Source organism: Leptonotus elevatus, chromosome 20, assembly GCF_054856555.1.
Source record: "Leptonotus elevatus isolate MCC_2025b chromosome 20, RoL_Lele_1.0, whole genome shotgun sequence".
NCBI classification, from domain to species: Eukaryota; Metazoa; Chordata; class Actinopteri; order Syngnathiformes; family Syngnathidae; genus Leptonotus; species Leptonotus elevatus.
The window spans coordinates 2,708,064-2,723,390 of NC_141258.1; the positions used below are offsets into that span (position 1 = coordinate 2,708,064).

Here is a 15,327-nt window from a genome sequence, read left to right on the forward strand (position 1 = left end):
ACCAGCGCTTGCGGTCGTCCGCAGGTTGCAACCTCTCAAAGTGGGACAAGTTGTTATTGTCATTAGGGAATCGCTCATGTGACTTACAGGAAGTAAGTATACTTTAAAAATCCATAAGAAGAACAAAAAAAAAAAAACCTATTAAAAACAATGTTGCTAATCTACTCTTCTTTCATGAACAGAGTTTCGTTTTCTCTTTTTTTCACTTTTTGGTGGCCACACATGCTTGCCGTCTTTTTTTTGTGAATGAAGCGCAGTGTGCAATTATCCCCGCATACGCACGCACACGCAGGTACACGCCCACAGAGATTCCAGACGCACACATGAATGAACGCGCCCCTCCCCCAGCTGGAAGTGCACAGCTGCTGCTGTTTACCCTGCCGGGACCAGCAAAACATCCTGTACACGTCTCGGGCCCAAAAGCCTCCCCTCGCATAATAAACACCAGCCCTCGGCACAGCTTGAAGCTTCACTTTGGATGTTTTTCTTTGAGGGGGGGGTGCATTAGAAAGTTCCACCAAGAACCTCCCCCCCCCCAAATCATCTCACTCCAGCTTTCCCTTTGATTGACAGCTTGATTTTGGGTGTGCAGATGCGAGGCTTCCCTATAGTGTCAATATCAGCTGACGTGCGATTGGCTGCTGGAGGTCAACATCTGGATGCAAATAGGAAAGAATGCCCATTTTGTGAGTGTGTGTGCGTGTGCATAGTTGGCACGCAGGTGTGACGTTTGCTTTCGTGGCAGACTTGTTTAGCTTTGAGGAAGTTCGCTGTTGTGTCTGCGAGACTCGAGGCAAAGCAGGCGAGGAGACTTTGGCCTGGAATGTTGTTCGCTATTCGCACGCACCCACCCACGCACGCACGCACGTGCACGCACGCACGCAGGCGCTGTGTCGCATGCGAAAGATGCGCTTGAATGTAAATATCCTGCCTTCACGTGTTGCCGTGTTATTACAATGAAGTCTGAAGACGTCCCCACAAAGTAAAAATAATTGTGTCTTGTAAATGCGGCGCGCCACAGAGAAGTGTGTCGTTGGCAAGCCTGCCGTTGTTGAATGTTGACAAAAGTTCACATTTAATGACACTCGCTTACGACAACCTGGACAAAAAAATGGGACAGCTTGCAATGTGTAGCGCTAGCAACCAGCTAGCGTGCTAGCGTGCTAGCAACCAGCTAGCAACCAGCTAGCGTGCTAGCAACCAGCTAGCGTGCTAGCTACCAGCTAGCGTGCTAGCAACCAGCTAGCGTGCTAGCAACCAGCTAGCGTGCTAGCGTGCTAGCTAAGACTTCCGAGGTTCCTCTCAGGCGTGAGAAAAGGCAGCTTGTCAACTCCTCGTTTGGGAATTCAAATCTCAACGCCAAGATGTTCTGTAAATTGTGACAACGAGCGAATATGCATTTTTCGGGTGTCGCTATTGCTAACTCGCTAAGGTCTTTCGACGTTTTTAGCAATTATCTTCAAACATGTATGGGGTTATTATAGTTGAGGAATTTTACTTCGTTTTTATTTTGTAATTTTTTATTTATTTTTGACAGTTTTAATTAGTTTTCAACGTGGTTCTGTTAGTTTTTATTAGCTTTAGTTGTTTAAAAATGCTTGATTTTAGTTAGTTTCAGTATTAGTTGGTGTATTACTTGTGTGCAATATTTAAAAAAAAAAAAATGAAAAAAGGAACGCATTTCTTTACTTGCGTTGCATTTCGGCTGGGTTAAATGAAAAAGCAGGCGAATTTGGCGCCAAGGAGCGACGTCGTCTTAAGATGCTTTTCTATTGGCTGCTGCTCGAGGACGTCACTTCTGTGTGACACACTTTCGAACATCTTTATATCATAACTCTACTTAAAAATCACATTTAAAATCATCCCTTGAGGGCTCATGTATTAAATTAATTATCAAAGACTAAAACGGAGGACATTTTCAATTTTGTAAACATAAAATGTAGTTTCAGTTGGTTTTCGTTTTTTTAAAAAGCATTTTTGTTTTGATCTTATTTTGTTAACAAAATTGTTTTTGGAATTTCAGTTGTAGTTTTTGTCATTAGTTGTCATTCACTAAAATAACCATGTCTGTCTCAATTCACTAAAAACAGGGTCTTCAAAATTGACTTTCCAAAATTAAAATACTTTTAAAAGCTTTTTAATATTTAAATCTCCTGTTGAAAAGTCTCAAAGATGTCTTTGAAAATGAACAGAAAATGTTGCACTCCTTTTGAACCCTTCGTGTCTTTTTCTGTGTCAATAGCGGTGGCCCTTCACAGTCCGCCTGTCACCATCAAGAAGGAGCCACAGAGCCCGGGTTCCGACCCCAGCCAGTCGTGCAGCCATAAGCCCAGCTTTGGCTACGCCGCCAGTGGAGAGCAGTGCCTTTACGTCAGGTAAGCATCAAAATTATCCCCTTTGGCCTTCGAAAACCCGAGTCCCGAAAGAAGGTCATAGTCAAGAGAGAAGATTCTGGATTTAAGGGAAGGTTCTAGTCCTGAGAATCACAAATGTCTCTCTCTTCATAATCAAATTGTATCTGAGGCCTGCTTGTGTGTCTTCCGCAGTGCCTATGAGCAAAAGAGAGCCAGCGCAGGGGGTGCCAAGCGGTCCTGCCCGGGTACCCCCATGTCGCCCATGCAGCAACATTACTCCCCCAAACCCGCGACGGCCGGCCGGCCCGGCGCCGGCTACATGAACCCCGCCGCCGCTTCGCAGCCTCTACCTAGCAACGCGTACCCCCTCAATGCCAGGTGACCCTTAATTGACCCCAAACCCTTTTTGACTGCTCATGTGGATTGATTTCCAAGTTGTGAATGTCAGACTTGTCGCTCACTTGCAGGTATCAGGGCCCCTCAGGAGACCCCATGTGCCCCCAGTTCCCCGCATCCTCGCAGGCCTTCCAGCGAATGCCCTCCGCCCCGGCGGGACACGGCAGCGGGGGCGGCCCAGGGGGCGGGGGCGGGGGCTACCACCGGCAGCACTCGGACCCCTGCATGCCCTACCTGCAGCAGAGCTTCAAACAAGAATATATGGACCCCCTCTATGAGCGGGCGGGTCACGTCGGGGGGCACGTCTCCGGACCGGGGCATGGCCGCGGGAACGCAGCGCCGCCGCACGGAGCCCAGCACCCGCACTCGCACATGCACCCGCACAGGTTCCCGCCGGCACATATGATGGTCAAGCAGGAGCCCACAGACTTCAGCTACGACGCAGGTGGGAAGCAAGCGCACGCGTACGTACGGTGGCCCACGAGGGCAAAAACACGGGAATAGACGCAAAAAAAAATAACCAAAAAAAAAGTGTTTGAAAACTGAAGAAGAAAGTTCAATCTAGAGAGAAAAAATCCTATATTTAAATAGTATATTTATTTATGAAAACATTTGGAGTCTTATTTATAGGACAAATAAATGTGAAAAACGTTTTTAAAAAACTCTGAAGAGTACATTTTTCATTTAATTGTTTTCAGAAAAAAATCTCTAGACTTGTGTAAAATAGTTAATATGAAAAAAATACTTTAAAAAAACTTGATCGTAAAAAAAAGTCATATAAAAGTTGGATTATTTTTCTAGATTTTTTTTTTTATAGGAAATTGACAAATATATATAATTATATATTCTTTTTGATTAAAATTGTGACTAAAATAAGATCAAACATGAACAAAAGGTGTTGGGGCCACAGTGAAAAGAAATATCTTATCATTTTAGAGGATTTTATAATTTTTTTAGAACAGAAGAAAGAAAAAGGTTTTCAAGAAAGAAGTTTAAAGACAAAGTTATGAGAGAAAAAACGTGTTTGTTTTTTTGCCAAAAGTAGCATTTTTTTTAACCTTATTAAAATAAGTTTTTCTTAAATAAAATGATTTTATGAGAATAACCTTTTTTGGTTTAAAAAAAAAATCCTTTGCTTTTCTTTAAAAAAAAAATCACCTTTCTTCCTCTCCCCCCAAATTTTTTTGGAAAATTCTTGTTTCTTTATTCTTAAAGACCTTTTTTTTGTGGTCATGTCCATATTTAACAAAGACAAAAAAAAAAAAAAAAAATTCTATTGGCTGGATAAAAAAATGCTAGTGAGGCAAAACTTATGAGTTCTTTTTTTCCGCTTTTGGTCATCTCAACGAGCTGCGGAACAAAATGTCCATGAAGGAGCAAACTTTTTCTCCCTGAACCCAAGTGGACTCCTCCCCTCCACTTCACTCCTTGGACACTCCAGAAAGAAAAAAGAGAAAGAAAAAAAAGTTATTTTCTGGTGCATTCACACCTTCTCCTTCCTTCCTTCCAAAAGTCTTCCCTCCTCGCCATGCTCGGCCCCGCCCCCCCACTCTCCCCCTCCCTGGATGCGGTAGAGGAATTTCATTGAGAAAATGGAGGGCAGAGGAAAGACTAGAGTCCCCGGCGGAGGCCGAACGGTTTCACGTTGCACCGGCAGCTTCCTTTTGCTGCAGCACCATCAACTCATAATGGAAAAATGAGCGTGGCCGCAGTAACCCGAACCTCTGGCAAGGAGGGGGATGGGGTGTGTGTGTGTGTGTGTGTGTGGGGGGGGTTATGAAGGAGTTTTGAACAACAACAAGCTGCAAGCGCAAACCAGCTCTTCCATGCAAAACCAGCTCTGTCACAAAAAAAGAAAGAAAAATAGAAATAAGAACTGTAAGACTCGGACGAACCCAATGACCACAAGTCAACGCTTTGTTCTTGAAAATATTTTTTTTTTCAGAAAAAAATTTGAAACTTTAAAGTCTATTTTTTAAATGTATTTAATTTTACAACTACATCTGTTTTTCCGGGTTAAAAAAAATTTATCAAACATTTTCCAAAGAATAAAAATCTAGCTTGTTTTTGTGTCAGACAATAGCTGTTAGTTTTTTTTTTTGCTAAAATTATTATTTAAAAAAATAAATAAATCGTAGGTTATTTTTTGGGTGGGAGAAACTTTTTACCTACAAAAATGTGCTTTGGTTTTAGGAAACAAAATGTCATTTCTAACTTTTTTTCAGTTATCAAAACAGTATATAATTGAATTTTTTTTTAAAAAACGTCTTACTTTTCGGAGTTCTTTTTGTACTTTTTGTATCTTTACTACTGAAGTACAGTGTGAGTAGTTGCCAGCTCTGAATTAAAAAAATATATATATACAAATTTGATGCAGCATAAATATGAAAATAAAACAATTAATGGGACACATTTGCAATGACTAATTGTTGCCATGTAACAAAGGCAGTCGCGCCGTCTCATCGCTCACTCGCGCACACACAGGACGCTCTCAATGACATGTTATCGGGAGCGATGCATTCCGCCGCACTGACTCACTGCTGCACCTTTTGTGCTTATTATGATGGCTTGTTTTTCTTCCCGGGACTGACACACAGACAAACACACGCACACACACATTGTTGAAATTTCAATCACTTCACATATCTAGTGTTTACCTGCATTTTTTTATTTTTTTATTCCTCTTATGATGCTATCAGTCCCCACACTAATTTGTCCGTTTCAATACATATTTGTTTTTGTTGGTAGATGTGTCTGGATGTTCTTCCATGTACCACCACAATGAAGCCTACCCAAACCCCCAGCCAACCCCCGAAGGTAAGGATTGCACCTCAAACACTTCAACAATCACAATTAGATTTTATTTATTTTATTTTTTTGCATGTAAACAGTGAAAATATTTCCTCTCATTGGCCAAACTTAAATGCCAAGTTAGTCAACCTAACTGCCCCCCCTCTCCCCGTACTTTTTACATTTTAAATATTCCTGCAAAATAAAATAATATGGTACTAGTTATTCTAGAAGCATAGAAACATTTAATTTTTCTAGAAAATAATTATGGTTTTGAAAATCTTCCTTTTTTTTTTTACCTGAATAAATGAAAAAAAAAATTGAAAACTTTTTTTTATATAGAATTGTTTTTTTCTCAAAAGATAACTTTCCTGCTTTTATTATATTATTATAAAATATAATTTTCTTTTCTTTTTTTTATCTGTAAAACAACTTTTGCGTGAACTTTTTCTGAATAAAAATGCAGTAGTTTTTCTTAGTTCGCTAGTACAGGAGAGGATTAAGAGCCAGTGAAAAGAGAAAAAAATTGTTTTTGTATACTTTTTAAAGTGTATACTTTTAAAGTGAGAATTCTGAGAATAAAGTGAGACTCCTGCCAAACAAATTTTTTTCTCGCTTCACTGGCCCTAATCCTCTTTCGTCCCATAGTGAAAAGTACGCTGTGGTAAGATTACTAGTTAGATGTGTTTTGGTTGGCTGAAAATGTTAGTTTCTGTTTAGCTGGTTTGTAGTTGTTGTTCATGAGTTGGTTGTCGTGCACCGTCAAAGGGCTTCTGTTCTCTTTCAGACCGCAAGAAAGCAAAATCTTGCTGCTGTTGTTTGTTTTGCAACACACTTAGGCTTACGCAAATGTGCTTGTCGTCGCCTAGGTTACGGTTTCGAGAACGACTCCCGCGTGGTCCCTGAGAAGTTTGAAGGTGAGTTGTCTCTCAGGAGGAAATGTGAGACGGCCAACTTGGAAGTTTAGTAGCTCTTGTTTCAGCGTGAGAACGAGTCGCTGATAGTGTGGAGTGCCACAGGGCGCTGACGTGTGCCCCTTCTCATATCTTGTATATCTTGCATTTCCACTTTTGTTTACGGCGTAAAATCAACCTCTATAAAAAGAAAATTAAATGATGTATAGTAAGGCATTTTTTTAGAGATGGCATTACTAAAAAATAACAATTAATATTAAGGTTTTTTATTTTATTTATTTTTTTAAGACAAAAAAATGACACAAGGCGTTTTTTTTAGATGGCATGATGACAAAAAAATGTCAATTTATATTAAGTTTTTTTTTTATAGATTTTTTAAGACATAAAAAGGCGGGTTTTTTTAGATGGCATGATGACAAAAAAATGACAATTTATGTTTTTTTTAAGACTAAAAAATGACATGAGGCGTTTTTTTAGATGGCATGATGACAAAAAAATGACAATTTATATTAAGTATTTTTTTTAATAGATTTTTTTAAAACAAAAAGTGTTTTTTTTAGATGGCATGATGACAAAAAAATGACAATTTATATTAAGTATTTTTTTAATAGATTTTTTTAAGACTTAAAAAAGGCGTTTTTTTAGATGGCATGAGGACAAAAAAATGACAATTTATGTTTTTTTTAAGACTAAAAAATGACATGGTGTATATAGTAAGGCATTTTTTAGAGATGGCATTACTAAAAAAGGACAATATTTTTATTAAGTTTTTTTTTGTTGATTTTTTTTAAGACTAAAAAATGACATGAGGCGTTTTTTTAGATGGCATGATGACAAAAAAAGGACAATTTATATTAAGTTTTTTTTTTATAGATTTTTTTAAGACTAAAAAATTACATGTATAATAAGGCGTTTTTTTAGATGGCATGATGACAAAAAAATGACGTGTAGTAAGGTTTTAAAAACAAAAACGAATTTAGACTAAAAAATGACATGACACCTGTTACTGTTTACAAAAAAAAACATTTGTACTTAATTTTCTGCAGCAGAGGGCGCGCAATGGTCTGAAAGACTCCTTTAAAGATGCTTTCCATCCTTTTGATTCTTTGACCTGTGGCCACCTCATCGTCATGGCGACCGTTGCCTCTCCTCCACAGGTGAAGTGAAGCAGGAAGTTGCCGGCGGCGGCGGCAGCACCAGCGTGTTCCGCGAGGGAACGCCTTACCAGCGGCGAGGCTCGCTGCAGCTGTGGCAGTTCCTGGTGGCGCTGCTGGACGACCCCGGGAACGCCCACTTTATCGCATGGACCGGCCGCGGGATGGAGTTCAAACTCATCGAACCCGAAGAGGTAGCGGTTTTTGATTGTGCCAAAACCTTGGCTTATGGCAAAGCAGTAATTGGTGTCAAGGAAGTGTTTTAAATCACACGCTCCCATCATGCCCAAGGTTTACTTGGCTTGTCACAGTTAGAGGGGAAAAAACAACACATAGAATCCATTCGCAGCCTTTCAGAGCAAATGATTGATTTATTAAAAAAAAAACAAAAAAACACCCCCACCAAAAAGTGAAGTGCGATCTCGTAATTGCCCAATTAGCGACGTCGTTACGAGGGGGGGTGCGTCCAAACATTGCAACGCTCTTCCATTATGTTTTCACAAGGCATTAAAAATGCACAAGTGCAATTAGAGGCTGAGAGCACTCAGCCATCAAAAGCAACAAGATGCTGGACGCGCGCGCGCTTGCTGCATCGTGCGGGAATACACGCACTAGTAGCAACATTCCGAAAAAAAAATAGCGCACCAAGTCGCATTCACGGCACATAGCACTTTTCCAAGGCAGGTTCTTTTGGACTGTCCGTGTTGGGGCCACACTGCAAAGAAAACAAGACACAAAAATATCAAAACAAAGTTGTAATGTTATGACTCAGTCAAGTAACATCATTTTTATGATGATGTTAAATAGGCAATTATGTATATTGTCGCAGCTATGGGAAATTATAAAACTAACTTTTTAATTCTCATAACATTACAGCTGCAAAAAAACATGAGTAATATAGGACTTTTTTTTTAAAAATACAAACATGTTAAAAAACGTCCGTTAACCTGCTCCTCAGGTGGCCCGATTGTGGGGGATGCAAAAGAATCGACCCGCTATGAACTACGACAAGCTGAGCCGCTCTCTGCGCTATTACTACGAGAAGGGAATCATGCAGAAGGTAAAAAAATGTTTTTAAAAATGTGTGTGCGTTGTCAGCCATCTTGTCTAAGCGTGCGCGTCGTGCTCAGGTGGCGGGCGAGCGCTACGTGTACAAGTTTGTGTGCGAGCCCGAGGCGCTGATCTCGCTGGCCTTCCCCGACAATCAGCGGCCCAGCCTGAAGGCCGAGTTTGAGCGCTACGTCAACGAGGAGGACACGGTGCCGCTGTCCCACCTGGACGAAGCGGGGGCGCCCTACAACGCCGCCGAGCAACCCCCGCACGCCGCCCAGCCCTACTCCAAAGCATACATGTACTAAAGCCGCCCCCCCCCCCCTCGCTGTGCCCCAAAGCATCTTCCTCTTCATACATGACCCCCCCCCCTTTCACCCCATGCACCTCTTGCACACAACCCCCACCCTCCCCCTTGTATATACAGCTAAGGTGTTTTTGTTCTAAATGAATCTCACGAGGTAGTTTTGTTTTGCGAGGCTTCCTGTCACCTCCGAAGCCTCCAAATACGAGCGCGGATCAAGAGATTGCTTAATAAATTACTCCAAATTATACACGAGCGCACGTCCCGACTGCTTCTTAACATCCACACAACTTGCTTTCTTTCTTTACGTACTTAAATACATTGTTTTTTTAAAAGCTAGTATTGATAATGCGATTATGAGTCTTAATATACATTCTCATACACTCTAAAAAGAGAATTGTTGAACAAACTTAATCAAATTGCTTGAAGTGGTTAGTGAAGTTATTATGTAATTATGAGTTCATTAATTATATATACATATATTAAAAAAAAAAAAATCATAATTAAACTTAATATATTCACTTTGGTTTAACTAAATTAAATTGCGTTTTACTACTTGAAACAATTTTATTAAGTTTAGCAACAATTCTCTTTTTAGAGTGTAGTATTTTTTTGGCATGTACGATATGACTTCATTTTTAACGACATGAATCATAAGACATGGCTTAATTATTAATACAACAAATTTAAATATATCAATTTACGCGCAGACAATTTGAAGAGTGACATGAGTGTATAATGTCATTTTAAATTACAAAAAAAGTATAGTTTAAGTCATAAAAAAATGGAAGTCGCAAAAATGAAATCATACCCGACTTTGCCGATGCCACGTCGTCGTCGTCAGCGTCGCCTGAATGCTCTGGAGATCCTCCAGGCGTTGGGTTCCTCGTAGCGGTTGTAGAGCGGCTCCAGACGCTGCTGCTTCTTCTGCTTGCTGAGGCGCGTCGGGTCCGACACCTTGAAGAAGGCGGGCGCGAACTCCACCAGCCAGCGCGGGTCGATGGTGGTCACCTCGCGCATGTACTCTTTGGTGGTCAGCACCAGCTCGTGGTAGACCAGCCTGGAGATTAGAGTGCCAGCAGCATCATCATCAGCGTGCACCCGCTAGCGCTAACACGCTACTTTTTGCTACAGTCGTCACAGATGGTAAAAAGTAACAAAATAACTACAGCTACAATTTGTTAACATTTATAAAAAATACATTTTTTAATGCTTTAAGAGACAAAAACTAACTGAAAACATCAATACAGCAAAAATGTCCTTTTTTGTTTTTGTTTTTGTCAATTAGCATCATAAATGAGCTGCTGTCTGTCCATACAGAAGATGGAAAGTCAAACGGTCATTTAAGAATTTTAGTTTTTGCACTTCAAGTACTCCATTAAAAAAAATACAAAAAAAAATCTAAAGTTAAGCATTAAAAAACTATAGTTAATACTAAAATGAATAAAAATTAGAACTAAGCATTTTCCCAGAAAACTAAAGCTAATACTGAAACTTTTTAAAACCAAAATTAAGCATTAAAAAGAAAAACTAAAACTAAAAAAATTACAACTAAGCAACAAATGTGCTCTAAAAACAACTTGAGAAGTAGTCCATTAAAAAAAAAAAAACCTTACGCCAAGAATAAAAAACAACAACCTAAAGCTAATACGAAAACAAATAAAAACCAGAAAACTAAAGCTAATCCTAAAACTTTTAAAAACTCAAACTAAGCATTAAAAAGAAAAACTAAAACTACAACTAATAAAACTAAAACTAAGCACCCCCCACCCCCACCAAAAAAACAAACAAATGTGCTCTAAAACCAAATTAAAACTGAGTGAATTCAAAAAAGTCAAGTAAGAATTCTATTCTAACCGCGATGCTGCCTCACCATTCGGGCTGTCGGTTGAAGAGCGTGCTGGACGGGTGCAGGTACACCACCTGCTGGTCGATGAGGGTACGGTAGCCGTCTTGTGGGTGCTTCTTGGCGGCGTTGCGGAAGAAACCGCTGCAGATGGCCTTCTGGACGCGCACGCTGCACGTGCCGCAAGACACCACGTCCAGCTTGTGCCTGCGGGACGGACACTCCGTCAAACGCTAGCGCCAACGGAGACGTCCGATTGGCCGATCGCCACTCGCCTGTCCATGATGCTCATCATCTGCTTGCGGATGTCCTGCGCCCTCCTGAGCGAGCGGCCTTGGATGAAGTTCTCGAAGCACCAAGGGTTGGAGAACTTGTTGTTCTTCCACGAGTTGTAGACGGCCAGCAGGGTGAGGTGGTCGCCCTCGGGCTGGAAGAACTTGGCCTTCCTCTGGTCCGCCTGGATCTGCTTGTCCTGCCGCGATACGTTCACGTCACAGCTTCTTAGCATGTTAAGTCAGCACGCCGGTTAGCACGCGCCGTACCTTGGGCCTGTAGAAGACGTTCTGCACGGACAACATGGACACGATGGTGAGCATCTCGTCGCCGCAGCACAGATGCACCGACATGATCAGCATCTTGCACAACGCGGGCTCCAGAGGGAATTCGGCCATCTGGGGGCGGGACCAAAAGCGCACGTCAGGAAGCACAGAAAAGCCAACCGGATCAAAGCCGCCTGCCGGCCGGCGGCGGTCCTCACCCGCCGCCCGAGTCGCGTGAGCAGCCCCTCGTCGTCCAGCGCCCCCAGCGCGTACAGCTGCTCCATGGCGGTGAGCAGCGTCTCCATGGGCGGAGCGTCCATGAAGTCGAAGGCCAGCAGGTCGTTGATGCCCATGGCCTGCCGGACGAGGCCGTATATGACATCATTTTCAAACTTTTTTATGACAAGTTTTTAAAAGGGGGCACAGTATGAACCTGGAAAAAAAACTCGGTGACATCATCACATCACTGGCGTACCTTGAGCGAGAGCACCGTGCTGGCCAAGTTGGTCCTCTGGACCTCCGGCACGTTGGTGGTCAACATCTCGTCCCGGTACGCTCGCTCCGTGTACAGCCGGTAACACTTGCCGGGACCCGTCCTGCCGGCGCGGCCCGAACGCTGCTTGGCCTGCGCCTGCATGACACGTGGTTTCAGACACATTTGGACCTCAAGCTGGTTGCGCCATAAAAAAACATTTTGGCCAGAAGCTCAACCAGAGAAAATGCAAATATGTTTTTCTTCTTATTTTTTTTTTTAATGAGCACTCCCGAGCACATTATTTGATCAAATTAGGACAAACATTCTGTGAGGAGCTTGACGACGTGCGAGGTGAAAATCAGCATTTGGGCTGCAATTAGTTTTTTTTTTGGGGCACATACCATTTTGTCTGGTAATTTAAAAAATGTGCATATTTGCATTTTTTTTTTTTTTTACATCGCATGCTCGCAGCTCTAGTTAGGGCCCGAGCAGCAACTGTTTCCATAGTTAAAAAGAAAATTGTAAAAAAAAAATTAACAAGAATTTCTGTCCAAATTTTTTTTTGCCAGACGTCGGTCAAAATGACGTGCAGAAAAACGACAGCCATGACGAGCAATATGCCATAAAGCAAAAATAATAAAATAAAGAACAAATAAGAAAAACGGATTGACAGGAAGTTGGAAGGGACCTGCGAGATGGGCGTCACCACCAGCTGGTCGATGCCCGACCTGTAGTTGTAGACGTTCTGTTTGACAAAGCCGGGGTCCACCACGTAGTAGATGCCGTCGATGGTGAGCGACGTCTCGGCGATGTTTGTGGCGATGATCACCTGCCGGTCGCGAGCAAAACGTCGGAAGCTTTCAATTGGTTTTTAATGGAATGTAGATCAGTACAATACTATATTAATTTAATTATATATAAAAAATTAATAAATGACCCCCAAAAAATATAGAAATAAAAATATAATTCTAAATTTAAATAATAAATAAATAAATATAAATGGAAACAAAAACAACATATGTACACATAAAAAAAATTTTTTAAATAAAAGGTCTAAATTAATACAAAAATAAATATCTAAATAGAATTAAATATCAATCAATAAATAAAAACCCTCATGACTTGTCGAGCAACTCAAGTCGTGCGACTCGCCGGCTTGCACGGAGAGCGCCGAGTCCAACCCAGGACACGCTTAGGACCGCCCCCTCATTTGAATAACATTTCGTCCTGGCAGAGCGTCTGCAGCATGAAATAAATGTGAAAGCAGAGCGTTTTTATTTATTTAATTCTATTCAGATATTTATTTTTGTATTAATATCGACCTTTTATTTACATTTATTTAAATTTTTTTGAATCTTGTTTTTAATTATTTTTTATGGTATATATATATATATATATTTTTTTTTAAATAAATTTCCATTAATATCTATGTTTCTGCATTTAATTTTTGAATTGTATTTTATTTTATTTTTTTCACTTTCAGCCATTTATTTATTTTAAATTTTGGCAGTTTTGGTCCTCAATACAATACATCGTCAAAATAAAATCCCAATTGTTCGCCGTTGGACCTTCCTGCTGCCAAGCGGCGCCGGCTCAAAGATCCTGGTCTGCATTTCACTGGGCAGTGCGGAATAAACGGGAAGGATGATGAGCTGGGGAACGTCGGGGCCGAGCATCCTCATGCGCTCGAAGAGGATCTCGCAGGCCGTGTCGATCTCCTCCTGCCCGGTCAGAAACACCAGCACGTCGCCTGGACGAGCCGCGGGAAGTCCGTCACCAAAAGGGAGACGCCGAAAGAACGGGCGAATTTGCGACGGTACCGGGAGGTTCGGTCAGGTGGATCTGCATGACGGTGATGAGGCCGGCGTCCAGGTAGTCCGTCTCGGGCTCCCTGGCGTAGAGGATCTCCACCGGGAAAGTCCGCCCCGGGATGGTGAAGATGGGCGCCTCGAAGAAATACTGCGAGAACTTGACGGCGTCCAACGTGGCCGACGACACGATCAGCTTCAGGTCTTTGCGCTTCTGCACCGTCTGCCCAAGAGAGAGCGCCGGCAATGCTCGTCCCAATTCTTTCAAGTTGCGACGCCGGCGTACCTTCTTGAGCAGTCCGAAGAGGACGTCGGTGTGGATGGTCCTCTCGTGGGCCTCGTCCAGCATGACCAGCGAGTACTGGCCCATGTCGGGGTCGAGCAGACATTCCCGCTGCAGCATGCCGTGAGTCATGTACTTGATCTGCGTCTCCGTGCTGGTGCAGTCCTCAAAGCGGATGGTGTAGCCCACCTACAAACCAGACCAGTTCTCTTAGCATTCGTAGCCACTGGTGGACATGCAAATAAGTTGTTAGCTTACTCTGGCCCACTTTAAAAAAATAATCCCAGCACAAAAAATAAATAAATAAATAATAGTAATAAAAGTGCTCCTCTGCTGCCACCTGTTGGACAGCGTGCGCACGTCAGGCCCCTTTTCACTCACCTCCTGGCCCAGCCGACATCCGAACTCCTCGGAGACCCTCTTGGCGACGGACATGGCGGCCACGCGGCGAGGCTGCGTGCAGCCGATCCTCCCTCGCGCCGTGTACCCCGCCTCGGCCAGGTACTGCGTGATCTGCGTGGTCTTCCCCGAGCCGGTCTCGCCCACCACGATCAGGATTTGGTTGTCGTGGACGGCCTGCGGGAAGCGCAGGGGGCGGCAAATGAGCGACGGGCAGATGGACTTCCCGAGGGTGCGAGTGGCCTCGCACACCTGAACCAGCTGCTCCTTGAGCTTGAAGATGGGCAGACTGGCCCGCTGCTGGATGATGGACAGCTCCGTTTTCTTGCCGTACGACACCTGATTCCCCCCGAAGGCGTAACGCTTCCACATGGGAACGTCGGCCGGCGGGGCGCCGACGCCGCGCAGGTTGGCGGCGATCTGCCGGCCGTCATCTGCGACGGGAGAACAGAGGGTGAGCCGGCATCGCAGACCCCGTCCGGCTCGAAAAGGATTTGAGCGCGCACAGTCCGGCATGGGGTCGATCCAGTTCTTGTGGAGGCCGGTCGGGATGCGGTCCATCTCGTCCGCGCGAGCCGCCTGCTTGAGCTCGCGGCGCTCTTTGGCCAGGGCGCTCTGCATCATGGCCGCCTGCGACAGCGAGCCGTCGGGATTCTAAACAGGCACGAAATGGACACTCATTAGCCTGGTTTCCACCGACGGTATCTACTCTACTCTACTCTACACCAAAGCTCACCAGTGATGAAAAATTAAGAGGGATGTTAACTTAATTTATTATAAACTTTTCTGTAGCACATATTCTGTATTTTTATTTTTATTTTTATTTTTATTTTTATTTTTATTTTTATTTTAATTTTAATTTTAATTTTAATTTTAATTTTAATTTTTAATTTTAATTTTAATTTTAATTTTAATTCTGTTTTTATTTTTATTTTTATTTTTATTTTTATTTTTATTCTGTTTTTATTACATGATCTTTTTCATGCTTTTTTTGTATCAAAAAATCATTTTGAGT

General features: G+C 42.5%; 2 protein-coding genes across 5 annotated transcripts in view; one reads left to right on the forward strand and one right to left on the reverse strand.

Moving 5' to 3' along the window:
• etv4 (ETS variant transcription factor 4) overlaps nt 1-9,217 on the forward strand; it is a 33,883-nt gene extending 24,666 nt beyond the window's left edge. For all 3 annotated transcript variants that reach the window (XM_086064110.1, XM_086064109.1, XM_086064111.1), the window contains exons 6-13: nt 2,243-2,375; nt 2,547-2,732; nt 2,822-3,195; nt 5,499-5,567; nt 6,410-6,457; nt 7,612-7,802; nt 8,567-8,668; nt 8,739-9,217. In XM_086064110.1, coding sequence (XP_085920236.1) covers nt 2,243-2,375; nt 2,547-2,732; nt 2,822-3,195; nt 5,499-5,567; nt 6,410-6,457; nt 7,612-7,802; nt 8,567-8,668; nt 8,739-8,966 — 1,331 coding nt within the window. In that variant the 3' untranslated portion in view covers nt 8,967-9,217. The remainder of the gene's footprint in view (nt 1-2,242; nt 2,376-2,546; nt 2,733-2,821; nt 3,196-5,498; nt 5,568-6,409; nt 6,458-7,611; nt 7,803-8,566; nt 8,669-8,738) is intronic.
• Nucleotides 7,380-15,327, reverse strand: part of LOC147156384 (ATP-dependent RNA helicase DHX8-like) — a 33,026-nt gene continuing 25,078 nt past the window's right edge. Inside the window, exons 11-24 of one of the 2 annotated variants that reach the window (XM_086064108.1) lie at nt 14,819-14,966; nt 14,565-14,746; nt 14,295-14,489; nt 13,917-14,102; nt 13,643-13,853; nt 13,391-13,572; nt 12,511-12,651; nt 11,823-11,978; nt 11,566-11,703; nt 11,351-11,479; nt 11,084-11,280; nt 10,836-11,015; nt 9,774-10,022; nt 7,380-8,323 (exon numbers count right to left, since the gene is read on the reverse strand). In XM_086064108.1, coding sequence (XP_085920234.1) covers nt 9,803-10,022; nt 10,836-11,015; nt 11,084-11,280; nt 11,351-11,479; nt 11,566-11,703; nt 11,823-11,978; nt 12,511-12,651; nt 13,391-13,572; nt 13,643-13,853; nt 13,917-14,102; nt 14,295-14,489; nt 14,565-14,746; nt 14,819-14,966 — 2,265 coding nt within the window. In that variant the 3' untranslated portion in view covers nt 7,380-8,323; nt 9,774-9,802. Of the gene's footprint in view, nt 8,324-9,773; nt 10,023-10,835; nt 11,016-11,083; nt 11,281-11,350; nt 11,480-11,565; nt 11,704-11,822; nt 11,979-12,510; nt 12,652-13,390; nt 13,573-13,642; nt 14,103-14,294; nt 14,490-14,564; nt 14,747-14,818; nt 14,967-15,327 lie in introns of both variants that reach the window. The other variant, XM_086064107.1, reaches the window with a different exon arrangement.